The sequence below is a fragment of the Mus musculus genome, chromosome 10, assembly GCF_000001635.26.
Source record: "Mus musculus strain C57BL/6J chromosome 10, GRCm38.p6 C57BL/6J".
NCBI lineage: Eukaryota > Metazoa > Chordata > Mammalia > Rodentia > Muridae > Mus > Mus musculus.
This window is the reverse complement of record NC_000076.6, coordinates 10,445,241-10,471,513: the sequence shown is the minus strand read 5'-3', so window position 1 is coordinate 10,471,513 and position 26,273 is coordinate 10,445,241. Positions and strand designations below refer to the sequence as shown.

Here is a 26,273-nt window from a genome sequence, read left to right as displayed (position 1 = left end):
AGAGCATGTCAAGTGGATGGCAAATCAAGTCCTTCCTCTGCAGTTTCACCAAAGAAACAGGAGGCTGGCTCACCAGCACAGAAGCAAATGTCACACACTCCCAAAGCACAGAAGCAAGTGTCACACACTCCCAAAGCACAAAGCACTAGGGATTAAAGTCCAGCTAGATTCTGGTGCCATTGTCTTTCATAATACCGTGGGAGAAATTTAGAGAATCTGACATCATTTACCACTCCTGAGGTTACAGAGCCAACAGAATCAATCAGCTCGCCCATGGTTCAGGAAAAGGAAATAAGAGAACAAGTTTTCAGAATTTTGAAAGCAGCCATCCAGCTAGAGCCATCATTCCTAGTACCTTTGACCCTAAAATTATGCATCAGTCTGCAGACAGGGGCCCCGTCCGGCTTTTGCATACTGGGGTCACCGATACCTGATAGGCTCTTAATGTGTGCTTGGTAAGTAAGCTCTTAGTTTGGTTCCTTACCTTAGTTTTCAGTTCTTTGGGACTTGATTAAAGCCCATTTCTCCCTCCATTCCCAACTTGATTTTCTATTGGCATCTTTTATTGTTGCATTCCATGTTGCAACTGACCTACCTATGGTAAAATCCCCTAGTAGGTATGACTGAGTGGTCAGTTTTACATCCCATTAGTATTTGTATTGTAGGCACTCCTACTCTCTCAACCCATATGAAATCTTTCTAGGGCTCACCCTAGCCCCATTTATGAAGTTAAACAAATGTGTGGGTTTCAAATGTTGCATTTTTCTTTTTGAGGGTCGTGAAAATATGATTGATTTCGCCTTAACATTCCCTGCATCGTTTTTCTTTCTTATTCATTGGATTTTTGTTAACTCCAAAAATAAGTGTGGGGACATTGGTATAGTAAAATATTTAAAGTCTCAATGTAGTTGACTTTTTGGTTACCATTTAGCATAGTTTCAGTACCTTAGCCAATCCTAAGCAGTCAGGGAGAATAAAATGCCGGAACTGCAGTTACCAGTACTGGTTTCTCACACCAGAGAGTGATAGAGCAGCAAAGGGGATGGATGGTCCCTCTGGCCTCTGCATGTAAACTGTAGTCACATGTACAGCACTCCCCACCCAAGCCATTAGAATTGTTATTGTGCACTTTGAGATGCTGAAATACTTGGAACTTGAAGGGTGATTCACAGTGGGGTACAAGTTAATATTAGTAGCAACAAAATTTTCTACCTCCAGTAACATATTCAGATCATGATTTTTGAACACTATAAGAGATTTATTCAAGTAACAAGAAATGTGCCACCTTCTAGATTTGTAATGGTGATAACATGTAGTTATCAAACCTCTCTCGAACTGAGAGACACATGACTCATCTCCATGCTAATCTTATCTTTATGACCACAGCGTATGTCTTTACTGTATAGAACTTTCAGAAAAGGCCAAGGTATCTGACCATATGAAATGTGAAAAGCGGGATTATTTAAAAAATTAAATTTCAATGATATTATGAAAGCAATATAAAATAGAATAGTTTCCTTTCTGGGCATTAAATTGAGTTCTTGGCTGTCTGAAAAAGAGAGAGAGAAACCCAGAGAAAGCTGATTCCATGCAGCAGTAGTTGGTAAGTGCTACATTTCCTCTGCTTAGAGTTATCAGGAAAGCCCCACCCACTACAGAGAGTAAGGAGAATGTCAGAATTCAATGTATTTCCATCCTCACCATGCACACAAGGCAGAAGCCAGAGACGCAGAGATGGAGGGTCAGAGGAAGGACTACAGGGGCTTTGTGATTTCCTAGTTGACCTTTGTAGAGCTCAGCAACAAAGAACACCTAACAAATTAAAAAAGCTAGCTTCACTGATAGAAACCTGCTCAGAGGAAGTCCTAATTCTTCATGATATTTGGAACTACTAAATGAGCATGTCTCACAGCCACGTCATTGGAAAGCCGCAAAAGATAAGGAATTTGGGGACATGCGAATTTCCATCAATGGAGTTATGATGTAGGTTGGGTAGGGAAACAATTCATAATGGAAGCCACTAGGAAATCTATGGTAATGTTTTAATTCCCCTGGGGACTTGTTGGACAGCAAAGAAGTCATGTGTCAGCATAAGGTTAGATTAGCAAAATCATGAGACTCCTAGATTGAGGCTGTGTGTGTTAAGAGAGGAAGTTACTTTTCACTGGCGTCTTTCATAATTTCCCTCAACAGTCACTCCTTAGACAGCTAGTGTTGGGGCTGGGAATGTTTGGGGCACAAAAGGTCATCTAGACTGCTTGTGCAGAGAGATCTGTGGGTCGTGATGCAGGTACTAGCTCATTAGGCAGCTGTTTGAGTGTAGCAGAATGGGATGGATAGGCTAAAAGAGTTCAAACTGTAAATGAGTGTGGGAAACACAGACTTTAGATATCTGACAGATCCACAGAACTTCATGCTGCACTTCAAACCGAGGCAGAATGAAACGGGCAAACATTTGAGCTTGTGGGATGCCTCCTTCTGCCAACTCCTGCTGAGTATGAAGAACACAGGGTGGCAGAGCAGATCTGAAAGTAACTGGGAAAATCGACATGAGCTGTGCATACAGCAATGCTGTCCAGGTTCAGATAGGGAAGTGTTAACAAGTGATCGGTCTAGTATAATGAGCTGTTTATTCTGTAGTCTCAAGGCCTGGCACAGTGTGTAGTAATAAAAGCATGTGTAATTTAACTGAGTTGAAGTAGAAACAAGCCTGGTGGCTGGGTCATAAAACCCTCTGAATCAACATGAGAGGCAGAGGGCAGCCTCATCTCAGGACACAAGAACCCCTGCCTCTGGGTAACACTTAGCAGAGATCACGGCATTATGTAAGTGTCCGTTGCATATTTTAAAATACAAAGCAAATATAGATCTGCCTAGTGAAGCTAGGCCTGCCGTTCGACTGTAATGGACTCTGTCTTTAGTTCTCCTTCTTTGGTCTTCACTCTGAAGACTTATGTATTAATTCACTCAAGTTGATGTGATTTAAGAGTTATCTGCAGCAGGGGCTTGATTTGTTGTTGAAGTCAATCTTTTATCTATCTACCTATCTATCTATCTATCTATCTATCTATCTATCTATCTATCTATCTATCTATCTATTTTAAGTTGTAGTGTGCTATGTGTATGTGTGTGCACAGATGAGCTTGTGGCACTATGTACATGCGAAGGTCGGAGGACAACTTTGGGTGTCTGTGTTCAACCTCATCTTTTTTTGTGAGAGTCTTTTGTTTAACACTACACTGGGGAGCAGCTGGCTCATGAGATGCCAAGGGCTCCCTTGCATCTATATCTTATTCTACCCTCTCTGGGATTACAGGAGGGCACTCCCTCTGGCTTTATATGGGTAGGAGGGATTCAAACTCAGGTGCTCTTCCTTACACAGCGAGTACTGTACCCATTAAGCCATCTCCCCAGCTCAGAGTTAATCAAATTTTGACATGTTTCATTTTAAGCAGGAAATAGATTTTTAAAAAGTGACTAGATAAAAAGATTTAAAAGTAGATGCTCATAGATGCTGTTGCTCCTAAAGCATGGTCAAGTTTATGCTCTCATACTGTGGATTCCTGCATAAGGCTTCCAGTGGAGCAAATCAGGGCTTCATTGAGAGCATAATTGTAAAAACATCCCATTCACTTTCAGATTATTTGACATTTCTAGGCCTGAAATTATTTAAATGAAGGAATTAATTGAAATGGTCTGTATCCTTAGTCTGCCATGTAATATAAGGTAAAATGATTTAAGACCATAGCCAAGCAGATTAAAATAAACCTTTGGATAGCATGGAAGGATATCTGATCTTGCTTATTCTCACTCCCTCTGCCCCCATCACCCCAGCAAATGCACATGATGCAGAGCAAATGCACATGATGCAGAAGCACCCAAGCAGGTGCTTTGAAAATTTTGTTGAGAATATTTCCTCTTAGGCTCCTGGGGCTGTCTGTATGCCTTCTCAGGGTAGGTTCAAGCTAATTTCAGAATCTGAGGCCATAGCTATCCTAATTTGTATGGTTAAATTAATACATGGTGTATTTTAAACTAAATGAATATTGGACATTATTTTAATGATATCATAATGAATACTGCAGTCCAAAAATTTAGCAATTCTTTTTATCCTGTTCATTTGAGTGAATGAATATCTGAGCTTCACACATTACTCTGTTCATTTCCTAAGATCAGTGTGTCTTTTCTGCTCCCATTTCCTCAGCCTTTTGTCTGCATCCTAGGGCACCAGCTCCTACTGATAGCCTCTTTGTAGATCAAGACCCAGGGCTGTCTGTTGAACATGGGTGTAAGTGGAATTATGGCAAAGGACCACTTTATCAGGTTGTGGGATGTGTGCAGGGATATCCTGGGGCTGGTGGGGAGCATGTGTCTTGGCCAGTTAGGAACAGCAGAAGCTCCAGATCATCAGTATCTCGTGGGTGCAGAGGCAAAGGAAGAGAAAATAGAAAGAACTATGAAATGATTTAGGCAAGTCTCTGGCCCAGTTATGAACTAGACAGGTAGTTCATAAACTTAGCTAGGTGACATTCAGATAAAGACAAAGTAAAAAGCTTAAACTGGCAACAGAGCCTTTTTTGCAAACTATTGCGATGAAAACTGTAGACAGACTGAGTAGCAGTTTGTGTGGACATAGGGCTGGGAAAAATATGGGCCTTGTTTGTAACATATACAAAGAACAAGATTATGGGGGAAATTGTTGAAGTTGTTATTCATGGACTTAGTTTGAGCCTGTGCATATAAGTGCCTTTCAGTACTGTGGGCTTGTTTCAGTCCTGGATTTGGGGCAAAGAACACTATCTAGGGATTTTACTTCCTGTTATGATTGTTCTTAATAAATATGAGCATCGCTGTGGAAGTGACAGATGGTAATGATTGAAGTAGCCAATGCAGTTGATGTGTGGCCAGAGCAGCAGCAGCCTGCCTTTCAAATGGCTTACCTGATCCCTTTTCATCTCTAAGGGTTTGGAGATGGAGGGCACATGGAAGCTTACTGATTAGAATTAAGTTTCTTGGAAAGAAGCCCTACCTACATTAGACACTCTGTCAATGTTGATTGACAAGTCAAGAACTTTAGTGACTGTGCAGAGGGTGGAATTTTGCAGAGAGTGAGCCAAGTTGTCTGGGGCTATCTTAACCTTCTTAATATCTATTCATTGTTCATATCTGTCTCATCTAACATCCTTGTGACTACCATGTGAGACATTTTAACCACTAGCTTCTACCAACTCAAAATCTAAGAATGCTGTCCAAAAGCATTTGAGGCATTAGAGCCAAGATTTCCCCACTTTGCTATAATCTGTTGCCCTGATGCACTCACAGATATATTTGTCATCTAAACTTGTGTTATTAGGCTATGATCATTCACATTTGGCTCCAGAATAAACATCTCTTAGCCATAGTGAGGTAAGAGCTGTTTTGGTTTAGTTTGAGTTTTGTTGTTGTTGTTCATTTGTTTTTGTTTTAAAATTGTCATTGAAGATCTCCTTCTGGATTCTCTGTGGTTTCATAGAGATCTTCATCAAAAGAATTCAGATAAGGGACTGGAGAAATGGCTTGGAAGTTAAGAGCATTGCCTTCTCAGAGGACTAGGGTTCAATTCCTGTCACCCACATGTCAGCTTACAACTATTTATAACTCCAGTTCCAAGGCACCATACTGCTTTAAGTGGCCTCCATAGATTCATGTGTTTGAATGCTTATCCCATAAAGAGTGGCACTACGAGGAGGTGGGGCCTTGTTGGAGGAAGTGTGTCACTGTGGGCTTGACCTTTGAGGTTTCCTATGCTCAAGCTATACCCAATGTGGCAGTCAGTCTCCTGCTGCTGCCTGAGGATTAAGAAGCAGAACTCTAGGCTTCTCAGCACCATGTCTGCCTGCACATTACCATGCTTCCCAACATGATGATAATGGACAATACCTCTCAAACTGTAAGTCTGATCCAAGTTAAATGTTTTCCTTTATAAGAATTAAGTCTGTTTTCTTCAAGTATGAGGAAGACAGTTACAACCGCCTCAAGAATCATAGAGCAGTGCTCTGCGCCCCTGCCCCCATCCATCTTCATGGAACTTGCAAACAAGATCTACAAGCGGAGAAAGTGACCTCGGAATTGCAGAGGCTAGGAGGGAGGGATCTCAATAAATTATTGTTCAACAACAACAACAAAGAATTGATGTTGGCATGTTGTCTCTCCACAGCAATAAAACACTAAGACAGAAGTTGGTACCAGGAGTGGGATATTGCTGTGATAGGCCTGACTGCTTTTATTTGTAAGAATATGGACTTTAGGACTTTGTGTTAGAAAAGTAGTTGGATGCTTTAAGTAGGAATATGGAAGGCAGTGGTGCTGAGGGTGATTTGAACTATAGAGCCTAGCTTAAGAGGTTTCAAAGGAGAATTTCAGTATGTGGTCTAGAAACTGTTCTTATGATATTTTGTTGAAGAATGTGGCTGCTTTTTTCCCCTTGTCTATAAATTTTGTCTGAAGCTAAAGTTTTGGATCACTTTCAATAGCAAAGAAGATTTTGAAACAACCTAGTGTGGACTATGTAGTTATTAATGGCCATGCTTATAAAGATCTATAATGAAAAGGAGCAAACTGAGAAAGGAAAGTCACAAAACAAAAGGAAGTACCAGGAAGAACGGAGCTAAATCCTGTGTTCAAGGAAATAAACAGACTAAAGAAAAACTGCAAGCTAAGAGGAATAAAGGGAGTAGTGTACTCAGGGCAAGACCCTACCCAGCTAAGCTTTCAACAGTCAACGAAATACAGAACAGTTTGGCTCCAGTCATATACAGGTATAGTGGCACATACCTTTAATCCGAGCATTCAGGAGACAGAGGCATACAGATCTCTGGGTTCAGCCTCATCTACAAAGCAAGTTTCAGGCAAGCTTAGGCAGAAAAGGAAACCATTAAAAAAAAAACCAGAAAGCTGGTAAAGATGTAATTGAACAAGGGGGCCATGGTCCAGCCTTAGCCAGCAGCAGAACTTGGCAGCTTTGGCCAGAGGTTTCTGACTTTAGAGTCAAGGATGAAGGAATGGGGTATGGATTCTTCCTGTTTGACTAAGGAAAGCTGCTGAGGCCAGGCATGTAGCAGGGGTGTCCCTTCATGGATGCTCAGGGAGGTCATTGTGTGAAGCTGTGAAGGTGAAATACTGTGAGATATCTGCCAAGAAAAGCTGCTACCAGGTAGTGAAAACAGTCCAAGAGAAGTATGTTGCAGTCTACAAGCTGGAGGATCTGAAGAGCATTTAGACATCAAACATGGATGTGCAGAGTTTGGAGTTTGCCCTGTCTGTTTTTCATCTTGCTTTGAACCAGTATTTCCTCACTAGGCTCCCTTACCTACATTTTGGAACAGTGATGTATATCCTGTTCCATTTTATGTTGAAAGTATGTGATTTGCTTTTTTATTTTTATTTTATAGTTGAGAGATCGCATGAATCTCAGAAGAACCTTTGAACTTTTTGCTTTTAAATGTTGTTAAAACTGTGAAAGACTAGGAGGACTTTTGAAGTTGGACTAAATACATCTTTGCATTATGTCATGGTTACCAGCCTATAGTGGGCAGGGAGTGGAATGTAGTGGTTTGGATAGGTATGGCCTCCACAGACTCATGTGTTTAAATGTTTGACCTATTGGAAGTAGAACTATTAGAAAGTATGCTCTTGTTAGTGAAAGTATGTCACTGTGGAGGTGGGTTTTGAGGTCCCCTATGCTCAAGATATACTCAGTGTGGCATACAGTCTCCTTTTGCTGCCTGTGGATCAAGTTGTAAAACTTTCAGCTTCTCCATCATCATGTCTGCCTGCACACTGCCATACTTCCCACCATGATGATAATGGACTGAACCTCTCATACTGTAAGTCAGCCCAATTAAATGTTTTTCTTTATAAGAATTGCCATTCATGGTGTCTCTTCACAGCAATAAAACCCTAACCAAGACACCTAGTATCTTTGAAAGCTGCTGGTTCTGGTAAGCTACTTACCAGTATTCACCATTGATTTTATCTCCCTTTTCCACTTCTGGAGTCCATGTTTCCATCAGCCTTCAGCCTTATTTTCTTTCTTCTCCCTCCTAAGTCATTCTCCAATGGTTTGAGTTTGACCTTCACTTTCCTCCCGTTTAACCATCTAAAACAATAGTCATCAATAAAGTGTAACTCCATTAATATCTCTGCACATGCATTCTCCTGCAGTTATACTTGTACAAGTAGACAAATCTAACTGGATGTGTCCTGTTTCAAAGGAAATCTCTCCAATGTGGGGGCCATCTGTCCCCTCTCCAATCTGTGCACTACCTCCTTTACCCATTTAATGGATGCTATTGTCATCTTCCTGTCAGTCATTGCGGACTCCCACTGTCCTTTCCTCAGAGTGTCCAGTAGCTTTCCTCCCCCTTCTTTGGTTCCCCTCTTCAGCTTCATCTCCTTCTCTTCCCATCACACTGTAGTTGAGTCCCTTGTCAGCCCCAAGTAAAATCACTAAGAAAATAACCTAACCCTTTTGTGGTAATCAAGGAGATTTTTTTATCCAGTTTCTGTCATATGTAGTACTGTTAGTGAACTATTATCCACGCTGTATGTCACGTAGGATGTCTCTGATTTAAAAATTAGGTAGAGCAATGGAAAGAAGAGAGGAAAGGTGAGAAAGGAAAAGTGAGAAAGGAGGGTAGAGAGGAGAGAAAGGTGAAGGTGGAGAGAGGGATAGATGGAGGGAGGAAATAAGAGATATATCAGCACTGCAGGTGACATATGCTCCTGTGAGTCTCTGCATCAACCCAAACCCAACACATCAGTTCATGTTTATGCCAGTCTTCCACCTTTCTGCACCCTCCCTTCTTTCTACATTCCTGATCACATTACTCCATCTGACCCATCTTAAACTCAAGGGTTTTTCCCATGAGGCCAACAATGACTTCTCCAGTTGGTCTTTATACTCTAGTAATCTTGTGCCTTTATCTTTTCTAATTTGAGACTAGAAACTGAATTCTGTTAGTCTTTCTATTCACTGTGTTTTTAAAAATGGACAAATGTTGAACTGCTAAAATCAATTTCTATTTAAGTAATGTTAGTAAAACTAAGGGAATAAAAGGTCAGCATAACAACTCATTTCAAACTATTTTTCAATTACAGAATATATATATATATATATACATACATATATATATATATGTTCAATTTTGCAATATGTTTCCTTACAAATTAGATTTTCCAAAGAGTGTGACTCAGAATGCCCTTAAACCAAATTAAGTCCACTGTGTAATTCTATTCATATTCAAGCTCCTTGTGTGTGTTAGCTGACACTACTTAAGAAGGCATGCTGATTGCATTTTGCATAAATAAGCTGCCTCCCAGCAGGAGAAAAGTCATGCCCCCCCCCAACACCAAGCAGCATGCTTTGAGAAAACAATGGCAAAATTCCAGGCCCCCATTTTATTGTAGCTTTAACATCTCTATAGTGACCAACATCCACAAAATAATCTCATTGAGGCAGAGATACTGGATGATGTCTGTGTCTGGACAAACCAGATTCAGATACTGTTTAGTTCTTAAAAGTCTCCAAAGGCCTCATACCTTTGAACTGACTGTTTTCATTGAAGGATTTATTTGTATGTTTGTTTATAGCTCTTGTATAGTTTATATTGTATTAGAGTCTTGTTTATTGACTTAAGACTTACTTTTAACTAATTTATTGATTTTAATTACTTAGAGATAGGGTCCTCTTGTGGAGGCCCTGGCTGTCCTCAAATTCTGTGTCTTCCTGTTTCTACTTCCTCATTGCTTAGATAAAGGGTGTGCTATAGCATGATGGGGGCTGGGGGCAGGGAGGAGAAAGGAAATAGTACCAGAGAGTGGGGATTTGAGCAGAGAACATCAGATGCGTTTGTGGCAATCGTCTAACTAAAGCCCTGACTGTATAATGATACATGCTAAAAATAACTTTAAAATTGTTTTATTGTCTTTGCAAAGTATGAGTTAATAGTGTTCTCATGTCTCCTGAAGTTATTATGTTAATAATAGTCATATGAAATATTTTAAATTGTGGACTGATATTATCATATGTAAAGACAATTATGACCTTGTCTCAATTATGAATCGGGCAAGGTATTTAATTTACTTGCTCTGGACCCACCACAGAGCAGTCAGTGTTCAGTATTACATAGATATAAGTGAAACATGGTTTAGGTGAGAGTTTTCCTTAACTTGATTGAAATGATAGACTTTCCTAAAATGGTTTCTTCTCAGATACACCTGTTATTTTTGCCTAACCTTAATGATTCTGCATCCTCAGTTTCTTTCTTACTATAGTACAGTTTGCAATTCATTCTCCACTAACACAGATCCATCCTTTGTGTTTCCTCTGTTTCATGTCTCATGTCTCAGAGCATCTTTAATCTCTTCTCACGTACATCCATACTCGTAGGTACTCTCTGCCAAGGTCTATAGCTACCTTGTTTCTACAGAGAAACACAAGAATAATTCTATCCCTCAGAATTCCTTTTGTTATCTGTTCTAATTTTTTACATAATTTAATTATATCTTTTGAAACACACAAAGCTATTAGTATTACTATTGTGTGTTTGTAGGACATATTTTAAAAATCTTTGCTAACATGTTATATAATTTACTTACCTTTGTCATTTGAGGCCTGCCCTTATGTTTACTTTTCATTTTCCTCAAGTAATTCCTTCAGGGTTCTTGTCTGCTTTATTAAAAAAAAATGTCATAGTAGAGTCAATGCTACCATGTTTGTATCTCATTTAAGATGAACATTTTTATCTTTTGTATACGAGTTTGGCTGGATATTGACTTTAGACCTGGCAAATAGATTTACCTCCATTCTGAAGATCCCACTTTATTCCTTTCTGGTACCTCCTGTTATTAAGAATTTGAGATAGTTCTTCATTTTAGGTAATTTGGCTTTCTGTTATGGAAATAGAAATATACTATGTTTTCATTTCATACACTAGTATGTAGGCTCAGATTACCACCTGCCTATCTCCTATTCATCTTTTAAAAAATGGTTAAGCTTCGATCTGAAAACACATCTTTTGTCAATTTTACATATTTCTTAAGTCATCTGTAACATGCTAATGACCTTATCCCCATTTCCACATTCTAACAATTTTATCATTCTGGAAGCCCCAGGCTGTCTGTGTTACATTTTAGAGTCTATTCACATCTCTACTCCACACTTCCTGTTTCTTTCTTCCTAGGTAAATACCAGCTTTTAAACATCCTCTTTCTGACAATCCCCCCCACACACGTACACACACATAGCAATATATTATCTATTCTTTATGTTATTTTATAATAATTAACTTCTTACATTTTTACTACTGAATTTTTTAAAAGGTCTTTGTTCACATCTGAATTTCTGTTTAATGCCTTTCCAGTCTCACTCCTGACTAGAAATGCCCCTTTCACCCTTTTTGAGAAATCTAATTGCACTAATTTTAAAGGCTTTTAGAATTATTACTTTTCTCTTCTTTTGGGTTTAACTCTCTCCTTTTGAGACACTGACTGCTCCTGAATATCTCTATGCCTTTTGCTCTGTAGTTTCTGTTTATCTCTTGTAGCTATTCTGGGGTCTGACACTTAATTCCTGCCATCCAGTTGCTATTGTTTTTTGAGTTGATGAGGTCCCTAAGCCACTGCTGAAGCCAGTTGACCTACACTCCTGAGAAGACAGCTAATCAGTTGACAAATGGCTGCTTTGGGGAGTTACCTAAATACTGTTCCTCTTCTCTTGGGCCCTAGTCTCTCTCCAGAAACTCAAAACCTAGCTACAAGCAAGCTACAACATAGCCAGTGGACCAGCAGAGGCCCCTAGCACTTGGTTCCAACATAAAAACATTTACAATGTTTTAAAGTTTTGGCCACAGCTCCCCCCTCCTATCAAATCGTAATGCTAGAATCTTGAGTTTTCTGCCATATGGGAAATATCTTCCCTGATGTTATATTCAGAGTGGAAGTCAATCTCTGTTCAAGGTGCCCAGCGTGCTATACCATAAGCTACAGAGAGTGCAGAACCAGACTTAGTTCAAGGCTAAGGGCTTATGAGTGGCTCTGACATTTGTTCCTTATTGACACCTCCTCCTCATGACCTTTCTGGGATAGCTAGACTTTCAGTTCTTCAAGCTGCACTTTTTACTGTTCCCAGTGAATATTTATGCACTGAACTGTTTCGTCCCACAACTTACTACAAATGCTTTCTGTAATCAGTGTACTGACTGTCATCCACCACTGAGCACCGCTTCCTCACACTTCTTCTCCTCTCCAGCAACATCTTTCCTGGCTTAGCTCTTCTTCTATGGGAGGCAGCTTTTCACTCAGCTATCTGAAATGTTTCCTCCCTCCAAACGCTGTTGGGCTTTTATTATTATTGTTTCTTGCATTGTTTGTTTGTTTTTTTTATTCCATTTTAACCATTTGAAATATGTAGATTTTATGTTACAAATCTACTCCCTTAACTTGGAAGAAGTTTTTTAAAAAAAATGTTTCAATCAAATGTGTTCCATTCAAATTCTATATTTGAAAACTTGATACAGCCTGTGCTTTTAATGATATGCTGTTATCTACTAGTATTTGGGTGTATTGCTAGATAAATTAACTATGTACAACTCTTAGGTTTTTATATTGCTGATTTGAATTTTACAAAACTTGGCAGCATGTATTTTCTATCATTCCAAATTCCCAAATCTTCCTTTATTGTATAGTGGTTAAGAGCATGTGGTCCTCTTTCAGGGGACCAGGATTCTAGTCTTAGTACTTACATGGGAGCTCATAACCAAATATATATAATTCCAGTTCCAGGAGATCCAATACCCCCTTCTGATTTCCACAGCCACCAGGCATGTGGTACACATACATTCATTCTGGCAAAACAGTTATGCACATAAAAAATTTAAAAATATAAATCACATTTAAAAATTACCTTGTTCTTAGAATCATTGATACCAGGCACAAGCTACTTTCCATACTGAAAAGGACCTCAGTTATGCTAGAGCTTTTGCAAGCCAACTTCCAAGTCACACACACCGTGCTGATGAAGTCCTCATCACACACACCGTGCTGATGAAGTCCTCAGTCTACTCGACCTTGGGTTCCACTTGACCATTGTTTCCAAGGACTGGATTGACTGTCTTAAGTGGAATCTTTTAAAGTAATAGTCAGTGTCATTGAAAGACATTTGATGTGTTCTGAGGACAGGCAGCTAATTAGTTCCAAAGTTCAAGAGTGTGGAGAAGAAGCCTTGACTTATGTGACAGACTGCAAGTGGAGGCAGACAGACTGCAGGTGGAGGCAGACAGACTGCAGGTGGAGCCAGACAGACTGCAGGTGGAGCCAGACAGACTGCAGGTGGAGCCAGACAGACTGCAGGTGGAGCCAGACAGACTGCAGGTGGAGGCAGATATTACAAGAGCCCTTGTTTCTTTAAAAATGAAATCTTCCTTTTAAAAATAGTTGTTAAGACTGTTAACCCTCTAGAGCTGTGTGTAGTGGTACACACCTTAATACCAGCACCAGACAGGCAGAGGTGGTGGGAATCAGCCTCTGATCATAGGTAATTCTAGGACATCCAGGACTATATAGAGAAATCCTGCCCCACCCCCAACCAAAAAGCAAACAAACAAACAAACAAACAAAAACAAAACAAAACAAAACAAAAAACCCCAAGGAGCTGTTCACTTTCTAAAGGAGGTAACTGTATCTCTGTTCTTTCATTTGTTTGTTTGTTTGTTTTGATACAATACCATCCTTTCTTTTAACCTATATCTTGTGGCAGTACTCAATAGAACGTATAGACTTATTCCTTGCCTGGTACTTGCCTGGGTTTCTCTACTAATAGTAAGGATGTTCTATTTTTCCTGAACATTTATTCTTTGCCCCCTGACCTCTTCTATATTGTGATATACTACTTAGGGATTTTTTTAAAGCAATGCATATATCCTCAGACATTATTTTTAACCACACAGAAGATGGAGATTTAAAACAAAAACAAAACTAGAAAAACCTATAAAAAAAGCACGGGGAACTTGGGACCCAAAACTGAGGAAGAATTGAAGACAACAGCGTCTGCTAAAGCAAGGTTGGGCAGTATCATGGGATCTTTTGCTTTTAATGCATGTGGGGAAAAGGTCTTCAACACAAAGGAGGAAAGAAACAAACCCTCCAGTCTCTGCAAGCAGCCACGAAGGTGCCAGCTCAGCTCTAGGAGACGGTGACAGAGGATGCTGCAACACAACGTAGCAAAAATGCAAGCTCTTGAACCGGAAGTGTGGAGTCTTGGGGCTCCAGACAGGGAGGAATGAGGAAACTGAGCCTAACTCTTGAGCAATGTAATGGGAACTTCTACTGAATGAAGTTCCAGTCACCCTCTGGCTCCCAGTTGCTGTGGGGAGGAACATGTGACCAACCACACAGAACGTGGCTGTCCCCAGAACATGTTTGCCAAACATTTCCTCTATGTCCCTATACAAAACAATGGCCAGCTTAATTCTGGAATATTCTTGCCTTTCAGACGGTTTTGAGTGGAAGCACAAGTCTGGAAACCTTTGTTGGAATATCCTCAGCAGAGGCCAGCCCAGATTCCCAGTTCTACTGAGAAAGAAGGGGTGACTTTAACAAAAGCACCGTCAACCAGTAGGATGCTGGAATCTGAGGACTGTAGTGGGCACAGAAAGGACTTCGAGAGGGTCGCTGAGTGCCCAGGTGGCTCAGGTGTGAGGCTCAGGCCTCCCCAGGGAGCATCAGGTGTAATACTGTGGGGTAGAGCCTAGGAGGGCCTCCGGCCTAGCTCACTAGGTTACAGTTACAACAAAAATATCTGGGAACCAGTCCATTTGGAGCCTCTGTTGGTGCTAGTGAGGTCCCCCTCCCAATTGCTTCCACCTTGAACTCATTCCTCTCCTCTTGCAGCTTCCTTGTGTAACAGGCAGGGTGGGGCCTAGAAAGGAAAACTATCTTGGAATTAGGAGGGAGACAGAAAAGAAAAGAAAAGAAAAGAGAAGAGAAGAGAAGAGAAGAGAAGAGAAGAGAAGAGAGAAAAGAAAAGAAAAGAAAAGAAAAGAAAAGAAAAGAAAAGAAAAGAAAAGAAAAGAAAAGGAAAAAAGAGAGAAGGGAGAGATGGCTCAGCGGTTAAGGGCATGACTGCTCTTTGGAAGGTCCTGAGTTCAAATCCCATCAACCATGTGATGGCTCACAACCATCTGTAATGAGATCTGATGCCCTCTTCTGGTGTGTCTGAAGACAGCAACAGTGTACTCGTATATAATAAATAAATCTTAAAAAGAGAGGGAGAGAGAGAGAGAGAGAGAGAGGGAGAGAGAGAGAGAGAGAGTAAAAGAGAAGAAAAAGAAAAGAAAAGAAACTGCAAGATTTATAGCAACAAAACTTACAATTTTTTTATAACAATGAAAAATGTGGGACAGGAGAGATGGCTCAGAGATTAATAGCAATGTCTGCTATTCCAGAGGATCAGGGTTCAATTCCCAGCAAGCATGTGGTGGCTCACAACTGTCTGTAACTCCAAGATATGACACCCTCACATAGACACTCATGCAGGCAAAACACCAATGCACATGTGCCACAGACTCTCTGGGTCCCTGGTCTGTGAAGAACGGGATTTCTTAGGCAGATGGGCAAAGAATTTGGATGAAAATGACAGACAGACTACACGAGAGGTGTGTTGAATCTGAATGTATTGTTCTGGTTGAGCTTCAGACTTATATAACAACGAATTATCAGAGGATACAAATCACAAAAAGACAAGATACACTGAAATTCACCAGTTACAGCAGAAAGGAATTTACAGGGACTAATTAAATGTTTACATTAGGGATAACAAGCCCTGCCTAGGATCAGCCTAATGCCAGGCAAGAATTTCACACTTTAAGGTTAAAAGCATCAGGGGGTTGTTAACTCTTGACAGGCCTTAAGAGTAATGCGCTATCACAGAGCTCTAAATTTTTAGGTCTAATAAAACTTATCTTGTCTGGAGAGTTTCCCCTTATCAGGGTAGTATATCAACTTATACTTGACATGGAATGAAGCCTGTAGTAAAAGATTTCTATCTCAGTGAGACTTTTAGTCTCTATCTGTAAACAGCTGAGTAAAATGGCAAGTGCTTAATTGTTTACTGAATGGGTTAAGCTCCTTGCTGCTATCTGGAATCTAAGAACACTGGGAAAAGGCTTTAGCTATGTTAGAATACAATCTTAAAAGGCATTTACTATAAGGTAAAGCTATATAGAGTGCACGTGGATCCATACACTAGACTAAAGTGGATTTGGAAAATTAATTTTATGGGTTAGGGAAATAGCCAAAGATCCGGGAGTAAGTTTCCTTGAAACTTTTTCCTCATGAGAAAGCTTTCAGACTTTCATCTGTCAAGCTGACTCCACCGGAGTCCCTGGCACACATGGAATAAAAATAAATAAATATCTATGCTCCAAATACAAGGGCAGCCACATTCATTAAAGAAACTTTAGTGAAGCTCAAAGAACACATTGCACCTCACACAATAATAGTGGGAGACTTCAACACACCACTTTCACCAAGGGACAGAAAGAAACAGAAACTAAAGAGGGGCACAGTGAAACTAACAGAAGTTATGAAACAAATGGATCTAACAGATATCTACAGAACATTTTATCCTAAAACAAAAGGATATACCTTCTTCTCAGCACCTCATGGTACCTTCTCCAAAATTGACCACATAATTGGTCACAAAACAAGCCTCAACAGATATAAAAATATTGAAATTGTCCCATGCATCCTATCAGATCACCATGGACTAGGGCTGATCTACAATAACAACATAAATAATAGAAAGCCAACATTCACATGGAAACTGAAGAACACTCTTCTCAATGATACCTTGGTCAAGGAAGGAATAAAGAAAGAAATTAAAGACTTTTTAGAGTTTAATGAAAATGAAGCCACAACATACCCAAACTTATTGAACACAATGAAAGCATTTCTCAAAGGAAAACTCATAGCTCTGAGTGCCTCCAAAAAGAAACTAGACAGAGCATACACTAGCAGCTTGACAACACACCTAAAAGGTCTAGAAGAAAAGGAAGCAAATTCACCCAAGAGGAGTAGAAGGGAGGAAATAATCAAACTCAGGGGTGAAATCAACCAAGTGGAAACAAGAAGAACTATTCAAAGAATCAACCAATCAAGGAGATGGTTCTTTGAGAAAATCAACAAGATAGATAAACCCTTAGCCAGACTCACTAGAGGGCACAGGAAAAGCATCCTAATTAACAAAATCAGAAATGAAAAGGGAGACATAACAACAGATCCTGAAGAAATCCAAAACACCATCAGATCCTTCTACAAAAGGCTATACTCAACAAAACTGAAAAACCTGGATGAAATGGACAAGTTTCTAGACATATACCAGGTACCAAAACTAAATCAAGATCAGGTTAATTATCTCAACAGTCCTATATCCCATAAAGAAATAGAAGCAGTCATTAATAGTCTCCCAGCCAAAAAAAGCCCAGGACCAGATGGGTTTAGTGCAGAGTTCTATCAGACCTTCAAAGAAGACCTAATTCCAGTTCTTCACAAACTATTCCACAAAATAGAAACGGAAGGTACTCTACCCAACTCATTCTATGAAGCCACAATTACTCTGATACCTAAACCACAAAAAGACCCAACAAAGAGAGAACTTCAAACCAATTTCCCTTATGAATATCGATGCAAAAATCCTCAATAAAGTTCTTGCTAACCAAATCCAAGAACACATCAAAACAATCATCCATCCTGACCAAGTAGGTTTCATCCCAGGGATGCAGGGATGGTTTAAAATACAGAAATCCATCAATGTAATCCAGTATATAAACAAACTGAAAGACAAAAACCACATGACCATCTTTTTAGATGCTGAGAAAGCATTTGATGAAATCCAACAACCATTCATGATAAAAGTCTTGGAAAGATCAGGAATTCAAGGCCCATACCTAAACACGACAAAAGCAATCTACAGCAAACCAGTAGCCAACATCAAAGTAAATGGTGAGAAGCTGGACGCAATCCCACTAAAATAAGGAACTAGACAGGGCTGCCCACTTTCTCCCTACCTATTCAACATTGTACTTGAAGTCCTAGCCAGAGCAATTTGACAACAAAAGGAGATCAAGGGGATACAAATGGGAAAAGAAGAAGTCAAAATATCACTGTTTGTAGACGATATGATAGTATATATGTGACCCTAAAAATTCCAACAGAGAACTCCTAAGCCTGATAAACAGCTTCGGTGAAGTAGCTGGATATAAAATTAACTCAAACAAGTCAATGGCCTTTCTGTAAATAAAGGGTAAACAGGCTGAGAAAGAAATTAGGGAAACAACACCCTTCTCAATAGTCACAAATAATATAAAATACCTTGGCATGACTCTAACTAAGGAAGTGAAAGATCTGTATGATAAGAACTTCAAGTCTCTGAAGAAGGAAATTGAAGAAGATCTCAGAAGATGGAAAGAATCTCCCATGCTCATGGATTGGCAGGATCAATATAGTAAAAATGGCTATCTTGCCAAAAGCAATCTACAGATTCAATGCAATCTCCATCAAAATTCCAACTCAATTCTTCAACAAATTAGAAAGTGCAATCTGCAAATTCATCTGGAATAACAAAAAATCTAGGATAGCAAAAACTCTTCTCAAGGATAAAAGAACCTCTGGTGGAATCACCATGCCTGACCTAAAGCTGTACTTGAGAGCAATTGTGATAAAAACTGCATGGTATTGGTATATCGACAGACAAGTAGACCAATGGAATAGAATTGAAGACCCAGAAATTAACCCAAACACCTATGTTCACTTGATCTTTGACAAGGGAGCAAAAACCATCCAGTGGAAAAAAGACAGCATTTTCAACAAAAGGTGCTGGCACAACTGGTGGTTATCATGTAGAAGAATTAGAATTGATCCATTCCTATCTCCTTGTACTAAGGTCAAATCTAAGTGAATTAAGGAACTCCACATCAAACCAGAGACACTGAAACTTATAGAGGAGAGAGTGGGGAAAAGCCTGGAAGATATGGGTACAGGGGAAAAATTCCTGAATAGAACAGCAATGGCTTGTGCTGTAAGATCGAGAATTGACAAACGGGACCTCATAAAATTACAAAGCTTCTGCAAGGCAAAAGACACTGTCATTAAGACAAAAAGGCCACCAACAGATTGGGAAAGGATCTTTACCTATCCTAAATCAGATAGGGGACTAATATCCAATATATATAAAGAACTCAAGAAGGTGGACTCCAGAAAATCAAATAACCCCATTAAAAATGGGGCTCAGAGCTGAACAAAGAATTCTCACCTGAGGAATACCGAATGGCAGAGAAGCACCTGAAAAAATGTTCAACATCCTTAATCATCAGGGAAATGCAAATCAAAACAACACTGAGATTCCACTTCACTCCAGTCAGAATGGCTAAGATCAAAAACTCAGGTGACAGCAGATGCTGGCGAGGATGTGGAGAAAGGGTGACACTCCTCCATTGTTGGTGGGATTGCAAGCTTGTACAACCACTCTGGAAATCAGTCTGGCGCTTCCTCAGAAAATTGTACATAGTACTACCAGAGGATCCAGCAATACCTCTCCTGGGCATATATCCAGATGATGTTCCAACCTGTAAGAAGGAAAAATGCTCCACTATGCTCATAGCAGCCTTATTTATAATAGCCAGAAGCTGGAAAGAACCCAGATGCCCCTCAACAGAGGAGTGGATACAGAAAATGTGGTACATTTACACAATGGAGTACTACTCAGCTATTAAAAAGAATGAATTTATGAAATTCCTAGGCAATTGGATGGACCTGGAGGGCATCATCCTGAGTGAGGTAACCCAGTCACAAAAGAACTCACACAATATGTACTCACTGATAAGTGGATATTAGCCCAGAAACTTAGAATACCCAAGATATAAGATACAATTTGCTAAACACATGAAACTGAAGAAGAACGAAGACCAAAGTGTGGACACTTTGCCCCTTCTTAGAATTGGGAACAAAACACCCATTGAAGGAGTTACAGAGACACAGTTTGTAGCTGAGATGAAAGGATGGACCATCTAGAGACTGCCATATCCGGGGATCCATCCCACAATCAGCTTCCAAACGCTGACACCATTGCATACACTAGCATGATTTTGCTGAAAGGGCCCAGATATAGCTATCTCTTGTGAGACTATGGCAGGGCCTAGCAAACACAGAAGTGGATGCTCACAGTCAGCTATTGGGTGGATCACAGGGCTCCCAATGGAGGAGCTAGAGAAAGTACCCAAGGAGCTAAAGGGATCTGCAACCCTATAGGTAGAACAACAATATGAACTACCCAGTACTCCCCAGAGCTCGTGTTTCTAGCTGCATATGTATCAGAAGATTCCTAGTTGGCCATCAGTGGAATGAGAGGCCCATTGGTAGTGCAAACTTTATCTGCCTCAGTACAGGGACGCCAGGGCCAAGAAGTGGGAGTGGGTGGGGGAGTGGGTGGGGTGTGTGTGGGAGACTTTTCGGATAGCATTGGAAATGTAAATGAAATAAATACCTAATTAAAAAAAGAAATTAAAAATAAATAAAAAAATTGTATTATAGAAAGTGAAAAGCTTTGAAATAAAAATTCACAAATTTGAAATTCCAAATTATTGATGCTTAGTTAAATAAAATGTATAATAGAAAATGGTTATTATGAAATCATTATGCTATCATAATATAATAATATATACTATATATTAATATATTGTAATTTGATGCATATTATATTGTGCAATAATTAAAATAATAGATAAGCATTTGTGGACACAGGATGTACATAAGAGTGGGTGGAATATATAGTATACACATGAGTTTTTAAAAAGGAAAAAAAAATCACAGTTTTCACATTGATCTAATGGTGGTAAACAATGTGGTGATTACGGGAAGTGCTTTTTATTTAGCATTGTTTTAAATCAAAATGATGAGCATTTACTACTTTTACATATAGAAACACCAAAATCATGTTTGTGGGACTAATCCAAAACCTATTATTCTTGTAAGAAATTTTTCATGAGCATGAGTTACATTTTAATTATTTATGTTTATATGAAACTCGGCAGTATTCTATTCACACCAATTTTTGAGTGTCCTATATTAGTCATTGGGGCAGATGTTTAAAATTTGTTTTTGAAATGTTAAAACTGCTTTGTGGTGCTTTCTGTGTCTAGAATTGTCAGGTGTCAGTGGTCTTACTGACAAGTGTACCCAATACACTCTACTGTCAGTATCATTCAGTTTATGCTATGCAATTAATTCACTATTTTATCTCAGTAGTTTAATTAAGAGTCTTAAATAAGACTCTCAACTCACCTTTTCAAGTCTCTACCATTTTGGCAGCAATGTGCCACCGGGTTCTTTTGAACAGAAGAAGGGAAAGTTCCCCATCTGGCCAGAGTGGAGCGAGGCAGACATAAATGCTGAAAAGTGGGATGCAGGCAAAGGCGGGAAGGAGAAGGACAAGACCGCCAAGAGCCCCATCTTTGTAAGTAGACGTGGCTGAGGCTGCCGATGAGCGATTGCATGTTTTGCAGTCATGCAGTGAGGCCAGGGTCTTGCCCACACTAGACAAGTTCTGCCCACCAGTTGTATCCCTGGCTCATTAATAATGAGATAAGTTAATAGGAGTTTTCACTCCTCCCTCTCCCTGATCTCCATTCCAAAAGGAAACCTTTTCTTCCCCCTTGATCTCCTCCCCTATTACACTACCTTTTCATTTCCCTAACCTTTGTTATCCTGGGAAAATGTCTGGGAAGAGACATGATGGTATCCTCATGAAATATAAGGAAAACTGAAAGACAAATGAGCAACTGTTTGGGCAATGGGAACTGGTTCAGACAAATGGGAAAAGACTCGTGGTATCTACTTTGGCATTTGATGTTCAGCCTTTGACTGGCATGAGATGCTATAAAAAGAAACAGAGAGTTGGCTAATGTTCCATTTTCTCTGTTTTCCTCCCATATTCCAAACAGATTTGTGTTTTAACAACACAGATACATCCTAGAGTCTGATGCACAAGTGATTTTTTACTATGTCTGGATAGACACCCTGAGCTCCTAAAGGACTTTTTTTTTTTTATGTCACTGCCAGTTTTTAAAGCACCTTTGCCCTCCCCTCCTTAAAGTTTCTTCACATTTTGTATTGACTCATCAGATTGCCACATAGCTCCATTGCTTAACTGTGGATTTGCCCAATCTAGCCTACTGCTGTAAAATCTGAACGGTAGCCGTGTCAACAGAGACACATAGCCACACACAGGCAAACGCCAGATCCCTACAAGCTGCTAAGCATTATAATATCTCATCTTCATTTGAACTTAAAGGGTTCACAGACCTTTTGAGTCTTAAAGGTCCAGTCATTTTAGGTAGGGTGCTAAGAATGCTTTGCCTAACACATTGCTAATTTGGGCATTAAAGTGTTAACAAAGTAGTTAATTACCTTGATTAAATATCATTTGTGCTCTGGTCACTGATTACCACTTACAAATGGAAATCGAGTCTCCTCCAAGGAAGTCTCATCAAGGAGCAAACAAACTTATGATCCGGAAGTGAACAGAAAATGAACCCAAAGACATCTTTAGAGGATCTTTTTCCTACAATGCCCTGTGAGGGAGGGCCTTTTCTCTTTTTTAACTTATTTAAATTATTTTTATACACACAGATACACATTCTTTTCTCCTTTTACCCCACAGATCCTTTGCATATGTATTATGGCTTTCAGTTTAGTGTTTTATGGGATTCCTAGGTGTGCAAACAAATGGCTATGTTTCTTCTGCCTTCTGTTCTGTTTGTCTAATTCTGATGTTGTTTTACTTGTTATATTATATTATACTTCATTTAAATATTATCCCTTAGAAGAATGCTTGCTTTGTAATGAGAGAGAGAACCTGGAATCCAGATAGGAAGTGGGGGAAATTACAATAAAAGAAACTATAAGCAAGGTGCATTATGTTAGAAAAATTATTTTCAATAGAAGAAAAACATAAAAGAATAATAAAATATGGGGGAGATGGCATGTGGCCTAGACAGAACCTTGATTGGAGATTGTTCCTGGGTTAGGGATCGATGGATTGGTGTGTATTTTGATGTCTCCTTTCATGTCTAGGGTACCATCTGGCACAGACCCTTGCAGGTCCAGTGCATGCTGCTTCAGTCTCTCTTGAGTTCATAGGAGGTTTGTTCACACGGATTTAGAAGTCCTTGTTTTCTTGGTGTCTTACATCCCTTTCTGGCTCTTACACTCTCACTGTCTCCTCTTCCCCAGGGTTCCCTGAGCCCTGAGGGCTAGGATTTGATGGAGACTTTCTGTTTAGGGCTGAGTGTTCCAGGTCTCTCACCACTGGCATAGTGTCTGGCTGTGGATCTCTGTATTTCTTCCCATCTGCTTCAGGATAAAGTTTCTCTGATGATGGCTAAGGCAGGCACTAATCTATAAGTATAGCAGAATACTATTAGGAGTCATTTCATTGTCTTTTTTTTTAAGAACAGTAGTATTTAGTTTTATACTAGGCCCTGGACTATCTAGTCTTGGGGTTTTGTCAGATATTAAAATGGTTATACCAGTGAGTACATGAATTATTTATTTTAGCTAGTCGATATAAAAGACACAACATCCTGGTATTTTTAGTACCAGCTGTAAGGCTAGATTGGGCAGGTCTTGACAGATTCTAACTTACATCCCACTCCTTTGTTACTTGCTGTTTGAGTCTCTCCCAGGCTGCCTTTTTCTCCATCAACCTATCCTTAGGATTTCCTTCTCCTGGCCACGGGCTCTCATGGCACCTCCTTCTCTCTCTGTCTTTCTCCTTCTCCTTCTGGCCTCTCCTGAGACCCCTCACTCAATCTTCAAGTTCTACCTTTCTCTCTTTACTGACCAATTACATCTAGCAGGTCTGCCTTTATAAGGTACTTTGTCATTTTCCCTTGTAGCTTTTAATATTCATTATTTGTTCTGTTCATTTAATGTTTCTACTATGTTTGGAGGAGACTTTCTTTAATGGTCCAGTTGATTTGATGCTTTTTATGTTTCTTGTAGCTTTTAGGCATCTCCTTTTTAGGTTAGGCAAATTATCTTCTCTAAGTTTTTGAAAATATTTTCTGTAGGTCAGGGTTTCTTCTCCTTCCTTTACTCATTCTATCCTTAGAATTGATCTTTTCATAATGTCTCAGATTTTCTGGATGTTTTGTGCCAGGAATTTTTTTAGATTTAATCTTTTCTTTGACCTTGATATCCATTTCTTCTATGGTGTCTTTAATGCCTGAGATTCTCTCTTCCATCTTTTGTATTCTGTTGGTGAGGCTTGCCTCTGAAGTTCCTGTTCAAGTTCCTAAATTCTTTATTTTCAGATTTCCCTAGTATGAGTTTTCTTTATTAATTCTGTTTCTACTTTGGGTGTTAATTTTTTCATTTCCTTCTACTATTTGTGTGTGGATAGGCTTCATTAAAGAATTTATTTGTTTTGTTTCCTTTTTAAGGATCTTTATCATATTCATAAAGTGTATTTTGAGATCATTGTCTTATGCTTCAACTGTGTTACAATACTCGGAGCTTACTGTTGTAGAGTTCCTGAGCTCAGTGGAGGTCGTGTTCTTGTGCTAGTATCTAGGCATATGGGTTTGGGAATATTGTAATTCTAAATGCAGATATCTGGTCTTTTCCTTTTTGTGTAGGTGTTTTACTCCTTGGTTTCTATTGCATTCTCTGGTTTTTAGAAGTGTTTGATGGATGGGTGTTGCCTGATACGAAATGTGTCCCTACGTATGTATTAGAAGCTGGCATTTAGGAATGGGATGGCTTGGTGACCCACAGGAGGAAGGGTGGCAGAATGTTTCACAGGGATCTCCTTACTTCCCTGGGAATGGGGGCAGAGAGTGAGCAGACGCCAAATCATGTGGTCGGCTGCAAAGCTGGGGATGAGACTTAGCGGTTGTATTTGGAGGCCTGAGAGGGGAAGATCTGCAGTTAGCCTAGTTGTTTCCCTGGCCACTCTGAATTTCACCATTTAAATATTCCACTGGGTATTTCTGAAGACAAATCACACACACACACACACACACACACACACACACACTCACACACACAATTCTACAAATACTGCTATGTTGATCTAATATTTATATTAGTTGGTTGTTATTAAGATTGGATTTTATTATAATAAAGCCACATGGAAAAAGTTCAATTTAAGTTTTTCTTTTCCATCTAGCACTTTTTCGAAGACCCTGAGGGAAAGATTGAATTACCACAGTCATTGAAAGTATTCTCCTGGAAACGTCCGCAAGATTTTATATTTAGCAGAGTAAGAGTTATCTTCACTAGTGAATGAAATATATATTACCTACAAGGGTGGAATATCTTATTGACCAAAGTTTTCAGTCTTCAAGTACTTTACATGTTTTCCCTGTAGTTTACAGCAAAAGTAATTACCTTTTGGCCTCTAACTCAGAAGTTAATATTTATCAGTACATTTTAATTCGTTTAGTGATGGGACTATGAAGATGCTTGGTTGATTAGGTGCTTTCTGTGCAAGCATGAGGACATGAGTTCAATCCCTGAACCCCTTTAAAAAGCCAGATGTGGCAGCATACGCTTGTAAACACAGCACTGGGGATGGATACACATGCTAATCTCTGGGGCTCACTAGCCAAGCAGCCTACCTGAATTAGTGAATTTCAGGTGAAAATAAAAACTGACTCAAAACCCAGAGTAGACAGTGACTGAGGAAGACACACAAGGCTGCCCTCTGGCCTCTTTATATACCACGTACATGTCACAGCACACATACACAAACTCAGACTTGCAAACACACACACACACACACACACACACACAGAGAGAGAGAGAGAGAGAGAGAGAGAGAGAGAGAGAGAGAGAGAGAGAATAATAACAAATCTTGTACAGATGTCAAGGAGATCATTGTATTTTTATCTACAGCCTTGAGTTTTTCACTGTCTATACAAAACGCCAAATGATAGCCAAAAATATTACTCAAAATCATTCACTATTTCTGACTGACAGATTTTCCCTCTCAGCCTGAGATCACAGAACATGAAGGACTGTTTCCTCTAATGCTGACTGGCATTAATTTTCCAGTCCAAGAGGTTTGCACGTGAGTTCCCATCTTCCAGGCATCCTCCCAGCATCTTCTGAAGCTCATCTTTGTTTCTAGACTCCATACTTAGCCACTGGAATCATGTATCTGTGCAGACACCTCT

At 39.6% G+C, this 26,273-nt stretch overlaps 1 protein-coding gene across 10 annotated transcripts in view; it reads left to right on the top strand.

Moving 5' to 3' along the window:
* Window positions 1-26,273, top strand: part of Adgb (androglobin) — a 139,391-nt gene that overhangs the window by 3,580 nt on the left and 109,538 nt on the right. For 9 of the 10 annotated variants that reach the window (XM_011243163.3, XM_017313876.2, XM_030244999.1 and 6 more), the window contains exons 2-3: window positions 21,403-21,547; window positions 25,265-25,357. In XM_011243163.3, coding sequence (XP_011241465.1) covers window positions 21,403-21,547; window positions 25,265-25,357 — 238 coding nt within the window. Of the gene's footprint in view, window positions 1-21,384; window positions 21,548-25,264; window positions 25,358-26,273 lie in introns of all 10 variants that reach the window. The other variant, NM_001127353.4, reaches the window with a different exon arrangement.